At 42.0% G+C, this 20,256-nt stretch overlaps 1 protein-coding gene across 1 annotated transcript in view; it reads left to right on the top strand.

Annotated features, from left to right (window-relative positions):
* The window catches only part of Yeti (yeti), a 361,198-nt gene extending 344,166 nt beyond the window's left edge, over positions 1-17,032 (top strand). Inside the window, exon 6 of the mRNA XM_071656447.1 lies at positions 16,841-17,032. Within this exon, the coding sequence (XP_071512548.1) occupies positions 16,841-17,013 (173 nt within the window). The 3' untranslated portion in view covers positions 17,014-17,032. The remainder of the gene's footprint in view (positions 1-16,840) is intronic.
* The last annotated feature ends 3,224 nt before the right edge of the window (positions 17,033-20,256 follow it).

Below are 20,256 nucleotides of genomic sequence, written 5' to 3'. Positions count from 1 at the left end.
CCTCACACAAGGCCCCTTCACAAGCTCACTTACTCTCACAACCCTCTTCCCCCCAACATTTTCTCTTCTTTTCTGAAAACCCATACAAATCTTCACCTTCGCCTCCACAAGATAATGATCAGTCATCCCTCCAGTTGCACCTCTCAGGACATTAACATCCAAAAGTCTCTCTTTCGCGCGCCTGTCAATTAACACATAATCCAATAATGCTCTCTGGCCATCTCTCCTACTTACATACATATACTTATGTATATCTCACTTTTTAAACCAGGTATTCCCAATCACCAGTCCTTTTTCATCACATAAATCTACAAGCTCTTCACCATTTCCATTTACAACGCTGAACACCCCATGTATACCAATTATTCCCTAAACTGTCACATTACTCACTTTTGCATTCAAATCACCCATCACTATAACCCGGTCTTGTGCGTCAAAACCACTAACACACTCATTCAGCTGCTCCCAAAACACTTGCCTCTCATGATTTTTCTTCTCATGCCCAGGTGCATATGCACCAATAACCACCCATCTCTCTCCATCAACTTTCAGTTTTACCCATATTAATCTAGAATTTACTTTCTTACATTCTATCACATACTCCCACAACTTCTGTTTCAGGAGTAGTGCTACTCCTTCCCTTGCTCTTCTCTCTCTAACCCCTGCCTTTACTCCCAAGACATTCCCAAACCACTCTTCCCCTTTACCCATGAGCTTCGTTTCACTCAGAGCCAAAACATCCAGGTTCCTTTCCTCAAACATACTACCTATCTCTCCTTTTTTCACATCTTGGTTACATCCACACACGTTTAGACACCCCAATCTGAGCCTACGAGGAGGATGAGCACTCCCCGCGTGACTCCTCCTGTTTCCCATTTTAGAAAGTTAAAATACAAGGAGGGTAGGATTTCTGGCCCCCCGCTCCCGTCCCCTCTAGTCGCCTTCTACGACACGTGAGGAATGTGTGGGAAGTATTGTTTCTCCCCTATCCCCAGGGATGATATATATTATTTTTTTTATGATGCTTTGTCGCTGTCTCCCGCATTTGCGAGGTAGCGCAAGGAAACAGACGAAAGAAATGGCCCAACCCCCCCCCATACACATGTATATACAATACGTCCACACACGCAAATATACATACCTACACAGCTTTCCATGGTTTACCCCAGACGCTTCACATGCCTTGATTCAATCCACTGACAGCACGTCAACCCCGGTATACCACATCGCTCCAATTCACTCTATTCCTTGCCCTCCTTTCACCCTCCTGCATGTTCAGGCCCCGATCACACAAAATCTTTTTCACTCCATCTTTCCACCTCCAATTTGGTCTCCCTCTTCTCCTCGTTCCCTCCACCTCCGACACATATATCCTCTTGGTCAATCTTTCCTCACTCATTCTCTCCATGTGCCCAAACCATTTCAAAACACCCTCTTCTGCTCTCTCAACCACGCTCTTTTTATTTCCACACATCTCTCTTACCCTTACGTTACTCACTCGATCAAACCACCTCACACCACACATTGTCCTCAAACATCTCATTTCCAGCACATCCATCCTCCTGCGCACAACTCTATCCATAGCCCACGCCTCGCAACCATACAACATTGTTGGAACCACTATTCCTTCAAACATACCCATTTTTGCTTTCCGAGATAATGTTCTCGACTTCCACACATTCTTCAAGGCCCCCAGAATTTTTGCCCCCTCCCCCACCCTATGATCCACTTCCGCTTCCATGGTTCCATCCGCTGCCAGATCCACTCCCAGATATCTAAAACACTTCACTTCCTCCAGTTTTTCTCCATTCAAACTCACCTCCCAATTGACTTGACCCTCAACCCTACTGTACCTAATAACCTTGCTCTTATTCACATTTACTCTTAACTTTCTTCTTCCACACACTTTACCAAACTCAGTCACCAGCTTCTGCAGTTTCTCACATGAATCAGCCACCAGCGCTGTATCATCAGCGAACAACAACTGACTCACTTCCCAAGCTCTCTCATCCCCAACAGACTTCATACTTGCCCCTCTTTCCAAAACTCTTGCATTTACCTCCCTAACAACCCCATCCATAAGCAAATTAAACAACCATGGAGACATCACACACCCCTGCCGCAAACCTACATTCACTGAGAACCAATCACTTTCCTCTCTTCCTACACGTACACATGCCTTACATCCTCGATAAAAACTTTTCACTGCTTCTAACAACTTGCCTCCCACACCATATATTCTTAATACCTTCCAAAGAGCATCTCTGTCAGCTCTATCATATGCCTTCTCCAGATCCATAAATGCTACATACAAATCCATTTTCTTTTCTAAGTATTTCTCACATACATTCTTCAAAGCAAACACCTGATCCACACATCCTCTACCACTTCTGAAACCACACTGCTCTTCCCCAATCTGATGCTCTGTACATGCCTTCACCCTCTCAATCAATACCCTCCCATATAATTTACCAGGAATACTCAACAAACTTATACCTCTGTAATTTGAGCACTCACTCTTATCCCCTTTGCCTTTGTACAATGGCACTATGCACGCATTCCGCCAATCCTCAGGCACCTCACCATGAGTCATACATACATTAAATAACCTTACCAACCAGTCAACAATACAGTCACCCCCTTTTTTAATAAATTCCACTGCAATACCATCCAAACCTGCTGCGTTGCCGGCTTTCATCTTCCGCAAAGCTTTCACTACCTCTTCTCTGTTTACCAAATCATTTTCCCTAACCCTCTCACTTTGCACACCACCTCGACCAAAGCACCCTATATCTGCCACTCTATCATCAAACACATTGAACAAACCTTCAAAATACTCACTCCATCTCCTTCTCACATCACCACTACTTGTTATCACCTCCCCATTTGTGCCCTTCACTGAAGTTCACTGAAGATGATATATATATATATATATATATATATATATATATATATATATATATATATATATATATATATATTTTTATATTATTCTGCTTTGTTGTTGTCTCCCGCATTTGCGAGGTAGCGCAATGAAACAGACGAAAGAAATGGCACAACCCACCCCCATACACAATGTACACACACACACGCCCACACACGCAAATATACATACCTATACATCTCAATGTACACATATATATACACACACAGACACATACATATATACCCATGCACACAATTCACACTGCCTGCCCCTATTCATTCCCATCGCCACCTCGCCACACATGGAATACCATCCCCCTCCCCCCTCATGTGTGCGAGGTAGCACTAGGAAAAGACAACAAAGGCCCCATTCGTTCACACTCAGTCTCCAGCTCTCACACAATAATGCCCGAAACCACAGCTCCCTTTCCACATCCAGGCCCCACACAACTTTCCATGGTTTACCCCAGATGCTTCACATACCCTGATTCAATCCACTGACAGCACGTCAACACCAGTATACCACATCGATCCAATTCACTCTATTCCTTGCCCGCCTTTCACCCTCCTGCATGTTCAGGCCCCGATCACTCAAAATCTTTTTCACTCCATCTTTCCACCTCCAATTTGGTCTCCCACTTCTCCTCGTTCCCTCCACCTCCGACACATATATCCTCTTGGTCAATCTTTCCTCACTCATTCTCTCCATGTGCCCAAACCATTTCAAAACACCCTCTTCTGCTCTCTCTACCACGCTCTTTTTATTTCCACACATCTCTCTTACCCTTACATTACTTACTCGATCAAACCACCTCACACCACACATTGTCCTCAAACATCTCAGTTCCAGCACACCCACCCTCCTGCGCACAACTCTATCCATAGCCCACGCCTCGCAACCATACAACATTGTTGGAACCAATATTCCTTCAAACATAGCCATTTTTGCTTTCGGAGATAATGTTCTCGACTTCCACACATTCTTCAAGGCTTCCAGGATTTTCGCCCCCTCCCCCACCCTATGATTCACTTCCGCTTCCATGGTTCCATCCGCTGCCAGATCCACTCCCGGATATCTAAAACACTTCACTTCCTCCAGTTTTTCTCCATTCAAACTTACCTCCCAATTGACTTGACCCTCAACCCTACTGTACCTAATAACCTTGCTCTTATTTACATTTACTCTTAACTTTCTTCTTTCACACACTTTACCAAACTCAGTCACCAGCTTCTGCAGTTTCTCACATGAATCAGCCACCAGCGCTGTATCATCAGCGAACAACAACTGACTCACTTCCCAAGCTCTCTCATCCACAACAGACTTCATACTTGCCCCTCTTTCCAAAACTCTTGCATTCACCTCCCTAACAACCCCATCCATAAACAAATTAAACAACCATGGAGACATCACACACCCCTGCCGCAAACCTACATTCACTGAGAACCAATCACTTTCCTCTCTTCCTACACGTACACATGCCTTACATCCTCGATAAAAACTTTTCACTGCTTCTAACAACTTGCCTCCCACACCATATATTCTTGATACCTTCCACAGAGCATCTCTATCAACTCTATCATATGTCTTCTCCAGATCCATAAATGCTACATACAAATCCATTTTCTTTTCTAAGTATTTCTCACATACATTCTTCAAAGCAAATACCTGATCCACACATCCTCTACCACTTCTGAAACCACACTGCTCTTCCCCAATCTGATGCTCTGTACATGCCTTCACCCTCTCAATCAATACCCTCCCATATAATTTACCAGGAATACTCAACAAACTTATACCTCTGTAATTTGAGCACTCACTCTTATCCCCTTTGCCTTTGTACAATGGCACTATGCACGTATTCCGCCAATCTTCAGGCACCTCACCATGAGTCATACATACATTAAATAACCTTACCAACCAGTCAACAATACAGTCACCCCCTTTTTAATAAATTCCAGTGCAATACCATCCAAACCTGCTACCTTGCCGGCTTTTATCTTCCGCAAAGCTTTTACTACCTCTTCTCTGTTTACCAAATTATTTTCCCTAACCCTCTCACTTTGCACACCACCTCGACCAAAACACCCTATATCTGCCACTCTGTCATCAAACACATTCAACAAACCTTCAAAATACTCACTCCATCTCCTTCTCACATCACCACTACTTGTTATCACCTCCCCATTTGCACCCTTCACTGAAGTTCCCATTTGCTCCCTTGTCTCCCCTCCTTGTATTTTAACTTTCTAAAATGGGAAACAGGAGGAGTCACGCGGGGAGTGCTCATCCTCCTCGTAGGCTCAGATTGGGGTGTCTAATTATATTTTTTTTTTTTTCATACTATTCGCTATTTCCCGCGATAGCGAGGTAGCGTCAAGAACAGAGGACTGGGCCTTTGAGGGAATATCCTCACCTGGCCCTCTTCTCTGTTCCTTCCTTTGGAAAATTAAAAAAAATTATATATATATATATATATATTTTTTTTTTATTTTGCTTTGTCGCTGTCTCCCGCATTAGCGAGGTAGCGCAAGGAAACAGACGAAAGAATGGCTCAACCCACCCACTACACATGTATATACATACACGTCCATACACACAAATATACATACCTATACATCTTAATGTATACATATATATATACACACACAGGCATATACATATATACACATGTACATAATTCATAGTCTGCCTTTATTCATTCCCATCGCCAACCCGCCACACATGAAATAACAACCCCCTCCCCCTAATGCGCACGAGGTAGCACTAGGAAAAGTCAATAAAGGCCACATTCGTTCACACTCAGTCTCTAGCTGTCATGTAATAATGCACCGAAACCACAGCTCCCTTTCCACATCCAGGCCCCACAGAACTTTCCATGGTTTACCCCAGACGCTTCAAATGCCCTGGTTCAATCCATTGACAGCACATCGACCCTGGTATACCACATCGTTCCAATTCACTCTATTCCTTGCATGCCTTTCACCATCCTGCATGTTCAGGCCCTGATCACTTAAAATCTTTTTCACTTCATCTTTCCACCACCAATTTGGTCTCCCACTTCTCCTTGTTCCCTCCACCTCTGACACATATATCCTCTTGGCCAATCTTTCCTCACTCATTCTCTCCATGTGACCAAACCATTTCAAAACACCATCTTCTGCTCTCTCAACCACACTCTTTTTATTACCACACATCTCTCTTACCCTATTATTACTTACTCGATCAAACCACCTCACACCACATATTGTCCTCAAACATCTCATTTCCAGCACATCCACCCTCCTCCGCACAATTCTATCCATAGCCCATGCCTCGCAACCATATAACATTGTTGGAACCACTATTCCTTCAAACATACCCATTTTTGATTTCCAAGATAATGTTCTCGACTTCCACACATTCTTCAACGCTCCCAGAACTTTCGCCCCCTCCCCCACCCTATGATTCACTTCCGCTTCCATGGTTCCATCCCCTGCCAAATCCACTCCCAGATATCTAAAACACTTTACTTCCTCCAGTTTTTCTCCATATATATATATATATATATATATATATATATATATATATATATATATATATATATATATATATATACACCACATCGCTCCAATTCACTCTATTCTTTGCCCTCCTTTCACCCTCCTGCATGTTCAGGCCCCGATCACACAAAATCCTTTTCACTCCATCTTTCCACCTCCAATTTGGTCTCCCTCTTCTCCTCGTTCCCTCCACCTCCGACACATATATCCTCTTGGTCAATCTTTCCTCACTCATTCTCTCCATGTGACCAAACCATTTCAAAACACCCTCTTCTGCTCTCTCAACCACGCTCTTTTTATTTCCACACATCTCTCTTACCCTTACGTTACTTACTCGATCAAACCACCTCACACCACACATTGTCCTCAAACATCTCATTTCCAGCACATCCATCCTCCTGCGCACAACTCTATCCATAGTCCACGCCTCGCAACCATACAACATTGTTGGAACCACTATTCCTTCAAACATACCCATTTTTGCTTTCCGAGATAATGTTCTCGACTTCCACACATTCTTCAAGGCTCCCAGAATTTTCGCCCCCTCCCCCACCCTATGATCCACTTCCGCTTCCATGGTTCCATCCGCTGCCAGATCCACTCCCAAATATCTAAAACACTTCACTTCCTCCAGTTATTCTCCATTCAAACACACCTCCCAATTGAATTGACCCTCAACCCTACTGTACCTAATAACCTTGCTCTTATTCACATTTACTCTTAACTTTCTTCTTTCACACACTTTACCAAACTCAGTCACCAGCTTCTGCAGTTTCTCACATGAATCAGCCACCAGCGCTGTATCATCAGCGAACAACAATTGACTCACTTCCCAAGCTCTCTCATCCCCAACAGACTTCATACTTGCCCCTCTTTCCAAAACTCTTGCATTCACCTCCCTAACATCCATAAACAAATCAAACAACCATGGAGACATCACACACCCCTGCCGCAAACCTACATTCACTGAGAACCAATCACTTTCCTCTCTTCCTACACGTACACATGCCTTACATCCTCGATAAAAACTTTTCACTGCTTCTAACAACTTACCTCCCACACCATATATTCTTAATACCTTCCACAGAGCATCTCTATCAACTCTATCATATGCCTTCTCCAGATCCATAAATGCTACATACAAATCCATTTGCTTTTCTAAGTATTTCTCACATACATTCTTCAAAGCAAACACCTGATCCACACATCCTCTACCACTTCTGAAACCACACTGCTCTTCCCCAATCTGATGCTCTGTACATGCCTTCACCCTCTCAATCAATACCCTCCCATATAATTTGCCAGGAATACTCAACAAACTTATACCTCTGTAATTTGAGCACTCACTTTTATCCCCTTTGCCTTTGTACAATGGCACTATGCACGCATTCCGCCAATCCTCAGGCACCTCACCATGAGTCATACATACATTAAATAACCTTACCAACCAGTCAGTAATACAGTCACCCCCTTTTTTAATAAATTCCAGTGCAATACCATCCAAACCTGCTGCCTTGCCGGCTTTCATCTTCCCCAAAGCTTTTACTACCTCTACTCTGTTTACCAACTCATTTTCCCTAACCCTCGCACTTTGCACACCACCTCGACCAAAACACCCTACATCTGCCACTCTATCATCAAACACATTCAACAAACCTTCAAAATACTCACTCCATCTCCTTCTCACATCACCACTACTTGTTATCACCTCCCCATTTGCGCCCTTCACTGAAGTTCCCATTTGCTCCCTTGTCTTACGCACTTTATTTACCTCCTTCCAGAACATCTTTTTATTCTCCCTAAAATTTAATGATACTCTCTCACCCCAACTCTCATTTGCCCTTTTTTTCACCTCTTGCACCTTTCTCGTGACCTCCTGTCTCTTTCTTTTATACGTCTCCCACTCAATTTCATTTTTTCCCTGCAAAAATCGTCCAAATGCCTCTCTCTTCTCTTTCACTAATACTCTTACTTCTTCATCCCACCACTCACTACCCTTTCTGATCAACCCACCTCCCACTCTTCTCATGCCACAAGCATCTTTTGCGCAATCCATCACTGATTCCCCAAATACATCCCATTCCTCCCCCACTCCCCTTACTTCCATTGTTCTCACCTTTTTCCATTCTGTACTCAGTCTCTCCTGGTACTTCCTCACACAAGTCTCCTTCCCAAGCTCACTTACTCTCACCACCCTCTTCACCCCAACATTCACTCTTCATTTCTGAAAACCCATACAAATCTTCACCTTAGCCTCCACAAGATAATGATCAGACATCCCTCCAGTTGCACCTCTCAGCACATTAACATCCAAAAGTCTCTCTTTCGCACGCCTGTCAATTAACACGTAATCCAATGTATATATATATATGAAAAATGTAAGAAATAATTTAGAAAACTGAGACTTCTAGCTGGAAAATGAAATGAAAAATGAATGTCACATAATGGTTCAACCTCTGGCTATGGACAAGGGTAATATATAATTTATTTACACAAACGTCAATAGTAGTTTTCATCAATTTAACCACTGTATCATACTGCCTGTTCCACTTCTTCTCTTATCATGAAACTGGAATATTGGCTTATGATGTTTCTCAATTATCTTCACTACACAAAGTACAACCATATCTTGGATACATGAGGGTAGGTAGTTGGTCATCCGCCATAATAAAGTCTTGACAGACCAAAAGTTTATCTGGACCTCAAGTTTTCCAGTACATTCATGAAAAACACCTTTTTGCTTTCCATCTCTATCACTTTGAAAAATGCTTCATTTGTTCACATTTCAATGAAAGAATAAGCTTCAGTGTCTAAGCTACATTCTTTTCCAGTTTCACTATTTTCTTGTCAGAGCACCATGTATGAAAACTATCACTCCAGTAACACAACTATAAACATTTACTTCCCCTTTAAAAGTTCTGGGGAAGTCTGTCTTGATACACTGGGGGTCATTCTACCACCTGGCAAGGTTTGTGTTGTAATGGTTCTTAATTATCGGTGTGGTCCTCTGGTCGGCCCTGGTCGTCTTCCAAGCGGGTGCTTTTACATTGGGGCAAATCTATAGCCTGCCAGGAATGGAAGCTGGTGCCGGTCACTCATGACTCGTCTCCCATCCCTGGCCACCCGCCCAGAGCAGCATTATTGGTAATGGGACGGTGCTGTATCAGACAGTCTGCTGCCTCTCATGACATGGAAGGGTCCTCGACATTCCACCACTGATGAAATGAATCCTGCACACTTTCACGTCACTGTCTGGGCTAGTCTTTCCCAGGTATAAAAATCTTTTCTTCGATTAATGACTGCCACCCAAATTCTCCTTCGCAGGTATTTTAAGATGACTGAAAGTCAGATTTGAACCCATAGTTTGTTGAATGACACATCCGACAGCTATACAGCTATTCACCTTGTTCAAAAACGTAAATAGAGAGAGATTGTATATACAAAACAACACTAAATGCCCAAAAAGAGAACACAAAAATAATCACAGTAATGTTCCCTGCCCACCAGGCTTTCAAACATGCTCACCTTATCCATTCATGGCACCACCCCGCCCCCATAGGAAACAGCATCGCATCCTCTGAACCATCAATGTTGCACCAAAAAACACGAAGAAAGGCCACATCCACTCACATCCATACATGAGCTTACATTGTAGTACACCAGAACCACAGCTTTCTATCCACATCCAGGTCCCACAGACCTTTCCATGGTTTACCCTGGATGTTTTACGTGTCCTGGTTCAGTCCATTGATGGCACGTTGACCCCAGGATACCACATCCTTCCAGTGCACTCAATTCCGTGCACACCTCTCACCCACCTATACGTTTAGGCCTCAATCACTCAAGATCTTTTTCACTTCATACTTCCGGATGATTTTTTTTTAATTTTCCAAAAGAAGGAACAGAGAACGAGGCCAGGTGAGGATATTCCCTCAGAGGCCCAGTCCTCTGTTCTTAACGCTATCTTGCTAACGTGGGAAATGGCGAATAGTATGAAAGAAAGAAAAGAACTTCCGGATGATAGAGTTGATAGAGATGCTCTGTGGAAGGTATTAAGAATATATGGTGTGAGAGGTAAGTTGTTAAAAGCAGTGAAAAGTTTTTATCGAGGATGTAAGGCACGTGTACGTGTAGGAAGAGAGGAAAGTGATTGGTTCTTAGTGAATGTTGGTTTGTGGCAGGGGTGCGTGATGTCTCGATGGTTGTTTAATTTGTTTATGGATGTGGTTGTTAGGGAGGTAAATGCAAGAGTTTTAGAAAGAGGGGCAAGTATGCAGTCTGTTGTGGATGAGAGAGCTTAGGAAGTGAGTCAGTTGTTGTTCGCTGATGATACAGTGCTGGTGGCTGATTTGGGTGAGAAACTGCAGAAGCTGGTGACTGAGTTTGGTAAAGTGTGTGAAAGAAGAAAGCTGAGAGTAAATGTGAATAAGAGCAAGGTTATTAGGTACAGTAGGGTTGAGGGACAAGTAAATTGGGAGGTAGGTTTGAATGGAGAAAAACTGGAGGAAGTGAGGTGTTTTAGATATCTGGGAGTGGATTTGGCAGCGGATGGAACCATGGAAGCGGAAGTGAATCATAGGGTGGGGGAGGGGGCGAAAGTTGTGGGAGCGTTGAAAAATGTGTGGAAGTCGAGAACATTATCTTGGAAAGCAAAAATGGGTATGTTTGAAGGAATAGTGGTTCCAACAATGTTATATGGTTGCGAGGCATGGGCTATAGATAGAGTTGTGCAGAGGAGGGTGGATGTGGTGGAAATGAGATGTTTGAGGACAATATATGGCATGAGGTGGCTTGATCAAGTATATAATGAAAGGGTAAGAGAGATGTGTGGTAACAAAAAGAGTGTGGTTGAGAGAGCAGGAGAGGGTGTTTTGAAATGGTTTGGTCACATGGAGAGAATGAGTGAGGAAAGATTGACCAGGAGGATATATATGTCAGGGATGGAAGGAACGAGGACAAGTGGGAGACCAAATTGGAGGTGGAAAGACGGAGTGAAAAAGATTTTGAGTGATCGGAGCCTGAACATGCAGGAGGGTGAAAGGCGTGCAAGGAATAGAGTGAATTGGATCGATGTGGTATACTGGGATTGACGTGCTGTCAATGGATTGAACCAGGGCATGTGAAGCATCTGGGGTAAACCATGGAAAGTTTTGTGGGGCCTGGATGTGGAAAGAGAGCTGTGGTTTCGGTGCATTATACATAACAGCTAGAGACTGAGTATGAATGAATGTGGCCTCTGTTGTCTTTTCCTAGGACTACCTCACGCACATGCGGGGAGGAAGGGGTTTTCATTTCATGTATGGCAGGGTGGCGACAGGGAATGAATAAGGGCAGACAGTATGAATTATATACATGTGTATATATGTATATGTCTGTGTGTATATATATGTATACGTCGAGATGTATAGGTGTGTAAATGTGCTGTGTGTGGATGTGTATGTATATACAGGTGTATGTGGGTGGGTTGGGCCATTCTTTCATCTGTTTCCTTGCGCTACCTCACTAACGCAGGAGACAGTGACAACGTATAATAAATATATAAATATACTTCTATTTCCAATTTGGTCTCCAGGTTCTCCTTGTTCCCTCCACTTCTTACACATATATCCTCTTTGTCAACCTTTCCTCATTCATTCTCTTCATATGTCCAACCCATTTCAATACATCCTTTTCTGCTCTCTCAACCATACTCGTTATATTTCCACATACCTTGCTCACCCTTTCATTACTTTCTTGATCAAGCCATCACACACCACATATTGTCCTGAAACATTTAATTTTCAGCACATCCACTCTCCTCAACACAACCCTATCTATAGCCCACACTTCACAGCCATATGATATTCTTGGAATACTATTCCTTCAGACATACCCATTTTTTGCTCTCCGAGTTAACTGTCTCTCTTTTTACACATTCATCATCGCTCCCACAACCTTCACCCCTTCCCCCACCCTTAGACTCACTTCCACTTCCATGGGTCCATTTGCTGCCAGGTTCACTACCAGATATCTAAAACACTTCACTTCCTCCAATTTTTTTCCATTAAAATTTACATCCCAACTAACTTTACCCTCAATCCTGCTGAACCTAATAGTCTTACTCTTATTCCCATTCACTCTTAATTTTTCCTTTCACACACTCTTCCAAACTCAGTCACCAACTTCTGCAGTTTTTCACATGAATCAGCCAACAGTGCTGTATCATCGGCGAACAACAATTGACTCACTTCCCAGGCTCTCTCATTCCCATCCCCAACAGACTGCATATTTGCCCCCTCTCCAAAACTCTTGCATTTACCTCCCTAACCACCCCATCCATAAACAAATTAAACAACTATGGTGACATCACACACCCTTGCTGCAGACTTAGGAACCAATCACTCTCTTCTTTTCCTACTCTTACACACACCTTACACCTTTGGTAAAAACTTCTCACTGCTTCTGGCAGCTTGCCTCACACACCATATATTTTTAAGATCTTCCACAAAGCATCTCTACAAACCCTATCATATTCCTTCTCCAGATTCATAAATGCCACATACAAATCCATCTGTTTTTCTAAGTATTTCTTACACACATTCTTCAGAGCAAACACCAGATCCACACACCCTCTACCACCTCTGAAAGCACACTGCTCCTCCCCAATCTGATGCTCTGTACATGCCTTCACCCTCTGAGTCAGTACCCTCCCATATACTTTTCCAGGTATACTGAACAAACTTATGCCTCTGTAGTTTGAACACTGACCTTTATCCCCTTTGCCTACCTCAGTAATGCTTCCTGCATAATAAATGGAATAAAATATTTATTTATATATATTCATATCCCTGGGGATAGGGGAGAAAGAATACTTCCCACGTATTCCCTGCGTGTCATAGAAGGCGACTAAAAGGGAAGGGAGCGGGAGGCTGGAAATCCTCCCCTCTCATTTTTTTTTTTTTTTTTTTCCAAAAGAAGAAACAGAGAAGGGGGTCAGGTGAGGATATCCCCTCAAAGGCCCAGTCCTCATCCTCTGTTCTTAACGCTACCTCGCTAATGCGGGAAATGGCGATTAGTATAAAAAAAAAAAATATTATAGGTAGATTAGTTATGCATTTGGTAGTCACTCAATAATCATATCGCATTGCAATATCCATACTTTACTTTTTTCATACCTGATCACCATTTCCTGCTATTGCAAGGTAATGCCAGGAACAGACAAAAAAAAAAAAAAAAAAAAAAAAAGACCTCATTTGCTTACATCCATTTTCTAGCTGTCATGTGTAATTCACTGAAAACAGCTCCTTATCCACAACCAGTCCCCACAAACCTTTTCTTGGTTTACTGTGGCTGCTTCTTATGCCCTTTTTAGTATGGCTGTGCATCAGCTTTTGTATACCACTTTGTTACGGTTGCACTCTGTCCCATGCACACTGTTTACCCTTCTGCATGTTCTGGCTTCAATCACTCAAAATCTTTTTCACTCCATTCTTCCATCTCCAGTTTGGTTTCTGCCATCTCTTAGTTCCTTTCACTTCTGACATATATGTCCTCTTGTCAACCAACCAGCCTTCGCTCATTCTCTCCATATGTCCAGACCATTTCAGCACACCCTCATCAGCTCTCTCAACCACACTCTTTTTATTACCACACCCTTCTCTTATCCTTTCATTACTCACTGTACCAAACCACCTTACACCACATATTGTCTTCACATATTTCATTTCCAACACTTCCACCCTCTTCTTAACATACTCATCTATGTACCATGCCTTGCATCTGTACAACATTGTAGGAAGTACAGTACCATCAAATATACCCATTTTTGTCCTCCCAAATAATGAACTCTCATTCCACACATTCTTCAGTGCCCTCAGAACCTTCACCCTCCTACCCACAGTATGATTCACATCCACATTTCCAAGTGCTACCATGTCCACTCTCAGATATCTAAAACACTTCTTTTCCCCCAGTTTCTTTCCATTCAAACTCACTCTCCACCTAACCTGTTCCTCTACCTTGCTAAACCTAGTAACCTTGCTTTTATTCAAATTACCTCTCAACTTCTTTCTTTCACATACTTTTCCATACTCAGCTGCCAAATTCTTCAGTTTCTTACTTGAATCTGCACCCAATACTATGTCATCAGCAAACAATTGACTCACTTCCTAGGCCCCCTCATCCCTTACAAACTGCATACTCGCCCCTTTCTCCTAGACTCTTGCATTTACCTCTCACCACTCCATCCATAAACAAATTAAGCAGCCATGGTGACATGATACACTCCTTGCTGCTGACAAACCTTCTCTTGGAAAAATTCACTCTATTCTCTTCCTATTCTCACACTTGTCTTACACCTTTGATGAAAAGACTTCTCGCTGCTTCTGGCAGTTTTCCTTCCACACCATATATTCTTAAAACATTCTACAAGGCATCTGTATTAACCTTGTCATATGCTTTCTTTAGATCCACAAATCCCAAATACTAATCCATCTGTTTCTTTAAGTATTTCTCGCACACATTTTTCAAAGCAAACACCTGCTCCACACATCCTCTACTACCATTGAAACCACACCGTTCCTCCCTAGTATGATGCTTCTTTACACGCCATCACCCTCTTGCTCAATACCCTCCCATAAAACGTATCAGGTACGCTCAACAAATTATACCTCTCTAGTTTTGCCACCTTATTCCCCTTACCTTTATACAGTGGCACTATACATGCTTTCAGCCAGTCCTCAGGTATCTTACTAGGATCCATAAATAAATTGAAATTCCTAACTAACCAGTCAACTACCTATCTATCTAACTACCTGTTTATCTATCTATCTAGCTATCAGTCTATCTGTCTATCTATCTATCTATATATCTATATCTCTGATACCTATTCCCAACTGGAACTTCCGTAGGGGGATACATGGCAACAGAGTCTCCATAACTAGTGAATTCTAGTGCCACTTCTTGGCCTTTGACGCCTCACCACAACAGGCCACTAACAGAGCATGTCTCCAGTGTATCATTTGCAGAGGCTCATACCTGATGCTCCTACTGACCTCTACTTCCTAATACTCTTCCCTTATGTTCCTGCCCACTACTTCTACCTAATATTTCTACCTAATGTTCCTGCTTAAATGTTCCTACCAACTAGTTCTATTTGCTGCTCCAGCCTATTTGCCAGAAGGCAAGGCAAGTGCATTGTGCTCACCGCAGGAATATCTAGAGCTTGAAGAATGAATTGTGCAAGTGTTATCAAGTGTTATGTATGACAAGAAAAGATTGTATGTTTGTGGACAGAATGCCAATAGTCTGTGTATGGGTGAAGCAGAAAAAAAGACTGTTACCTGGGTCAGAGAAGTGCAACTTGACAACCACTAAAGTGCTGGCTCGCTACACAGCTGTCACGTACCCTTCCAATACCATGGTGGCTGCTTACCAACAAAATCACCCCCTTTCTTAATGAATTCACTCCAGCCACCTTGCCACATTTCATTTACTTAAGGCTTTCACCACCTCTTTCTTCACCGAACCATTCTCCTTGACTCTATCACTCGGCATACTACCCTGACCCAGACACTACATCTGCCACTCTTTCATCACATGCATTCAACAGTCTTTTAAAGTACTTCATCACTACCTGTTCCTGCTTCTCCAATTGCCCCTTCACCATATCCATTTGTTCTCTTGTTTTTCATACACCAATTACCTAATTTTTTAGTGAGGTTGCAGAGAAAGAAGAATTATTGTTGACATCTGGTGGACTCGCAAGAGCCAAGCATGGGAGTGACGGGTGCTGCATTTATTTTTGCATTTTGCTTACGTTTATCACTGGGTTTGGCAGATTGCAGTACTTCAAACTTTAGATGAAATTGCATTTGATTAAGTATTAACATAGACATTTTTAAACAGGCATGAGGGGGGTTTACAGCAGTCACACTCATTGGAAATGATGCTCAGAGTGGGGTAATTTGGCGGACACTCATAAAGGGTTAACTTTGACATAGACACATATAACTAAATAGACATTTGATTAGTTACCTTACCTTGGCATGGTACTTAGGAGTGATGAAGTTAGACATAAGTTTCTCATAGTAAAATAAGATCAGTTTGGTTTGTATTTGGTACTCTAGCAGTGTTTTCTTTTCTCAAGGTGTACATCTTAGTTGATACATTTTTGGGTCCAGTACACAGAAGGAAATCTCATACTTTAAAACTGACTTTTCTGTCTTGTATACTTCATGTCATAAACCTCTGCTTTACTTACTCTTTTACTTATTTTTATGCAAAAATTTAAGTTTATTTTAATGTTAACCTTACCCACTTTTGTGATCCTTCTGTTTGTTTTGAATATTTTCCTTTTTTACATTTTATAGTCATGTAGATGATTACTTCTTTGCAGGTGTAGGAGGACTGAAACGACCTGGTGGCTTATCTGGTATCGTTGGGATCCTCGATAGCAAGAAGCAGAAACTAACTACTTTAGAAAAGACCAAATTGGATTGGAACAACTTCAAGGCTGAAGAAGGAATAGATGAGGATCTTGAAAGACACAAGAAAAGCAAACATGGGTAAGTCATTTTCATAATGTCCAGGTGTTTTGAGAACCATGTTAATTTGTATTAAAAAGGATGAAACATAGTAAGGCTTCTTTGTTAAGAATATGATAATGAAAGATTACCATTTTGATATGGACAGAAGTAAGGAAGATGGTATGATTAATTGAGATTATTAGTAAGAAAATGAAAATAGTGAAGCATGAAATGATATAGGTTGAGGCATAGATCACATAGAGTATGATAATGCATGTGCCATTATGATATTGTCCTTGTGTATTTAGATGTGATTATGGTTCCTAAGGAACAGTTCTATCTCCAACTCCTTCAGGCTTTTCCTACAAGACCTCCCATTACCTTACACAAACCATTCATATGCACTTGACCTCACAATCACAACACCTTGACACCACAATAGCAACATCAGACATGCATCACTACATTACACAATTGGAGCAATGGTTTATTAAGAATGATATGTCTGCATCTCCTCAGAAGTCTTCAGTAACTCTTCTATCACTAGACAAACATGAGTCTAGCTCACACCCTCCAGTCACATTGAATCAGCAGTCACTCACAATCAGCAAGACACCAACCATTCAAGTCATTGCATAAAACACACACATGACTCCCCACATTAATGACAACACAAAATCAACACAGAAACTAAATGCTTTCAGAACACTAACTGGCACCAGATTTGTACATGAAAGAGAACCACATAATGTCCTCTTCAAACAATTCATTTGCTCCACTTTAAACTATGCCACACTTGCCTTGTCTTCTATATTTGCAACTTTGCAAATATAGCAAAGCTGCAGACCACACTCAGAAGAATTACTGGCAGCATAACAACCACAAAGACACAGTATCTTTACAATGAGACAAAGATCCTCCCAATACAGGCTTACCTCAACAACCTTTGACACTCTATTCTATGCAGCAGCATTAGATCCCTCCCCCCTGAATCACTCTGTAACTTACCACTAATCCAAGTAGAAATGAAAGGCTTACCCCTGCCTCACACTTCAGTAGCCTTTACTTTCAGCAAATATATCACAGAACACATATGCCACTGAACTAATCTGACAAGCGCTAAAGAATCAACCTCAACTCCCATCTCAGCAACTCATTCTTAAACTCCTTCCCAACAGAAACCTTACTTCCCAGACAAACACATCACACTTTTCCATCTATAACTTGGACATCTTTCATTACCACAACACTACAAAGACCCTTCATACCCATGATGCAGCTACCAAAAGGAAGACACTGAGCACTTTCTACCCAGTTGCCCTGCACTCTCTGTTTGTACATGCACACTCATCATAACACTTTAAAACCTATGGTCCTGACCGATGGAATTGGCCAGCTTCTGGAGTGCTGTCGGAGCCTTATGAATATACAAGGAAGCCTTGGGCCAGGAAGTGATTAAGTGTAGATGTATGTATAATGGACTGAACCAAGACATATGAAGCAGCTGGGAGAAACGTAGAAAGTTATGGGTAGGGGTCTCTGGTTTCGGCACTTTGCACACAACATCTAGAAAATATATATACCAAATTGGAGATCAAAGGATAGAGTGAAAAAGATTTTGAATTATTAGGACCTGAACATGCAGGGGAGTGAAAGGTGCACATGGGATAGAGTGAACTCAAACAGTAATGGTATACAGGGATTGACTTGCTGTCTGTAGACTAAACCAGACATGTGAGGTGAGTGGAAGAATGGAGTGAAAAAGATTTTGAATGATTAGGACCTGAACATGCAGGAGAGTGAAAGGTGTGCATGGGATAGAGTAAACTCAAACATTATGGTATACAGGGGTTAGCTTGCTGTCAGTAGACTAAACCAGACATATGAGGTGAGTGGGGGAAACCAGTGGAAAGGTCTGTAGGGCCTGGTAGTAGTTAGGGGGCTGTTGTTTTGATAATGTGTTTTTCCAGGTTATATTTTATTTTTGGTTCAAGGGTAAGGGACAAGAATAGATTGGAAATGTCTCAGGAGTAAAGTCATGGGTTGGTGAAAGGACAAAAGGAAAGGAGAGGAGTACCAGTAATCCTGAAGTTGTGGAAGTGTGCAAAAAAGTGTAAGGAAGTGAATTATAGACTGATGTGGGTAAAAATGAAAGTGTATTTGATGGCGAGAGATGGGTGATTATTAGTGCATATGCACCTGGCCTCCGAAGAAAGATCATGAGAAGCAAATGTTTTGGGAGCAGCTGAATGAGTGTCAGCAGTTTGGTGCAATAGGCCAGGTATTAGTGATGGATGATTTGAATATGAAGGTAAGTGATGTAGCAGTTGAAGTTATGATTGTGGGGGCATAGGGTATTTAGTATTGATAATGGAAATAGTGAATAGCTTGTGGAATTTTGTGCTGAAAAGGCCTGGTGAGTGGGAATACTTAGTTTAAAATGACAAATGTGAACAAGTATACATATAGGAGTAGGAAAGATGGTCATTGGGCATTATTGGATTACATATTAGTTGATAGGAATGTAAACGAAAGGTGATAGGCATGTAAAAGAAAGACTTTTGGATGTAAACATGCAGAGAGGGGCTGCTAGTGAGATGTCTGATCACTATCCTCTGGAGGCAAGGGTGAAGATTTTTAGAGGTAATCAGAAAAGAGGAAATGATGTGATTAAGTGAGCCTTATAAAGAGGCTTGAATGAAGAAGTAGTGGGAGAGATTGAGTGGAGAATGGTAAAAAATGAGAGTAAATGAAGCAAGAGGAATGGGATAGGAGTGGGAGGTATTTAGGGAAGCAGTGATGGCATGTGCAAGAGATGCATGCAGTATGCAGAAGATGGGAGGTGGGCAGATTTGAAAGGGTGGTGAGTGGTGGGATGAAGTGAAGTTGCCATCGAAGGAGAAAAGGGAGGCATTTGGCCTGGTATATTTACAGGGAAGGAGTGTAAATGATTGGGGGATATATAGGAGAAAGCAGTAGGAGGTCAAGAGGAAGTGGAAAGATTGAAAAAGAGGGCAAATGAGAGTTGCAGTGAGAGAGTATCATTAAACGTTAGGGAGAATATGTTTTGGAAGGAGGTAAATAACGTGTGAAAAACAAGATAACAAAAATGGAATATTGGTGAAAGGACAAGAGATGAAGTTGTAAAAGGTAGTGATGAAGTGGAGGATATGGACTGAGTATTTTGAATGGCCGTTGAATGTGTTTGATGATGGGTGGGGATGGTGTGTGAATTGAGAGAGTCATGGAGAGTGGTTTGTTGAAGAGAGAAGAGGTGGTGAAAGCA

Source organism: Panulirus ornatus, chromosome 63 (genome assembly GCF_036320965.1).
Source record: "Panulirus ornatus isolate Po-2019 chromosome 63, ASM3632096v1, whole genome shotgun sequence".
Lineage (NCBI taxonomy): Eukaryota > Metazoa > Arthropoda > Malacostraca > Decapoda > Palinuridae > Panulirus > Panulirus ornatus.
Note: the sequence above shows the minus strand (reverse complement) of the source record. Positions and strands in the feature narration are given on the sequence as shown.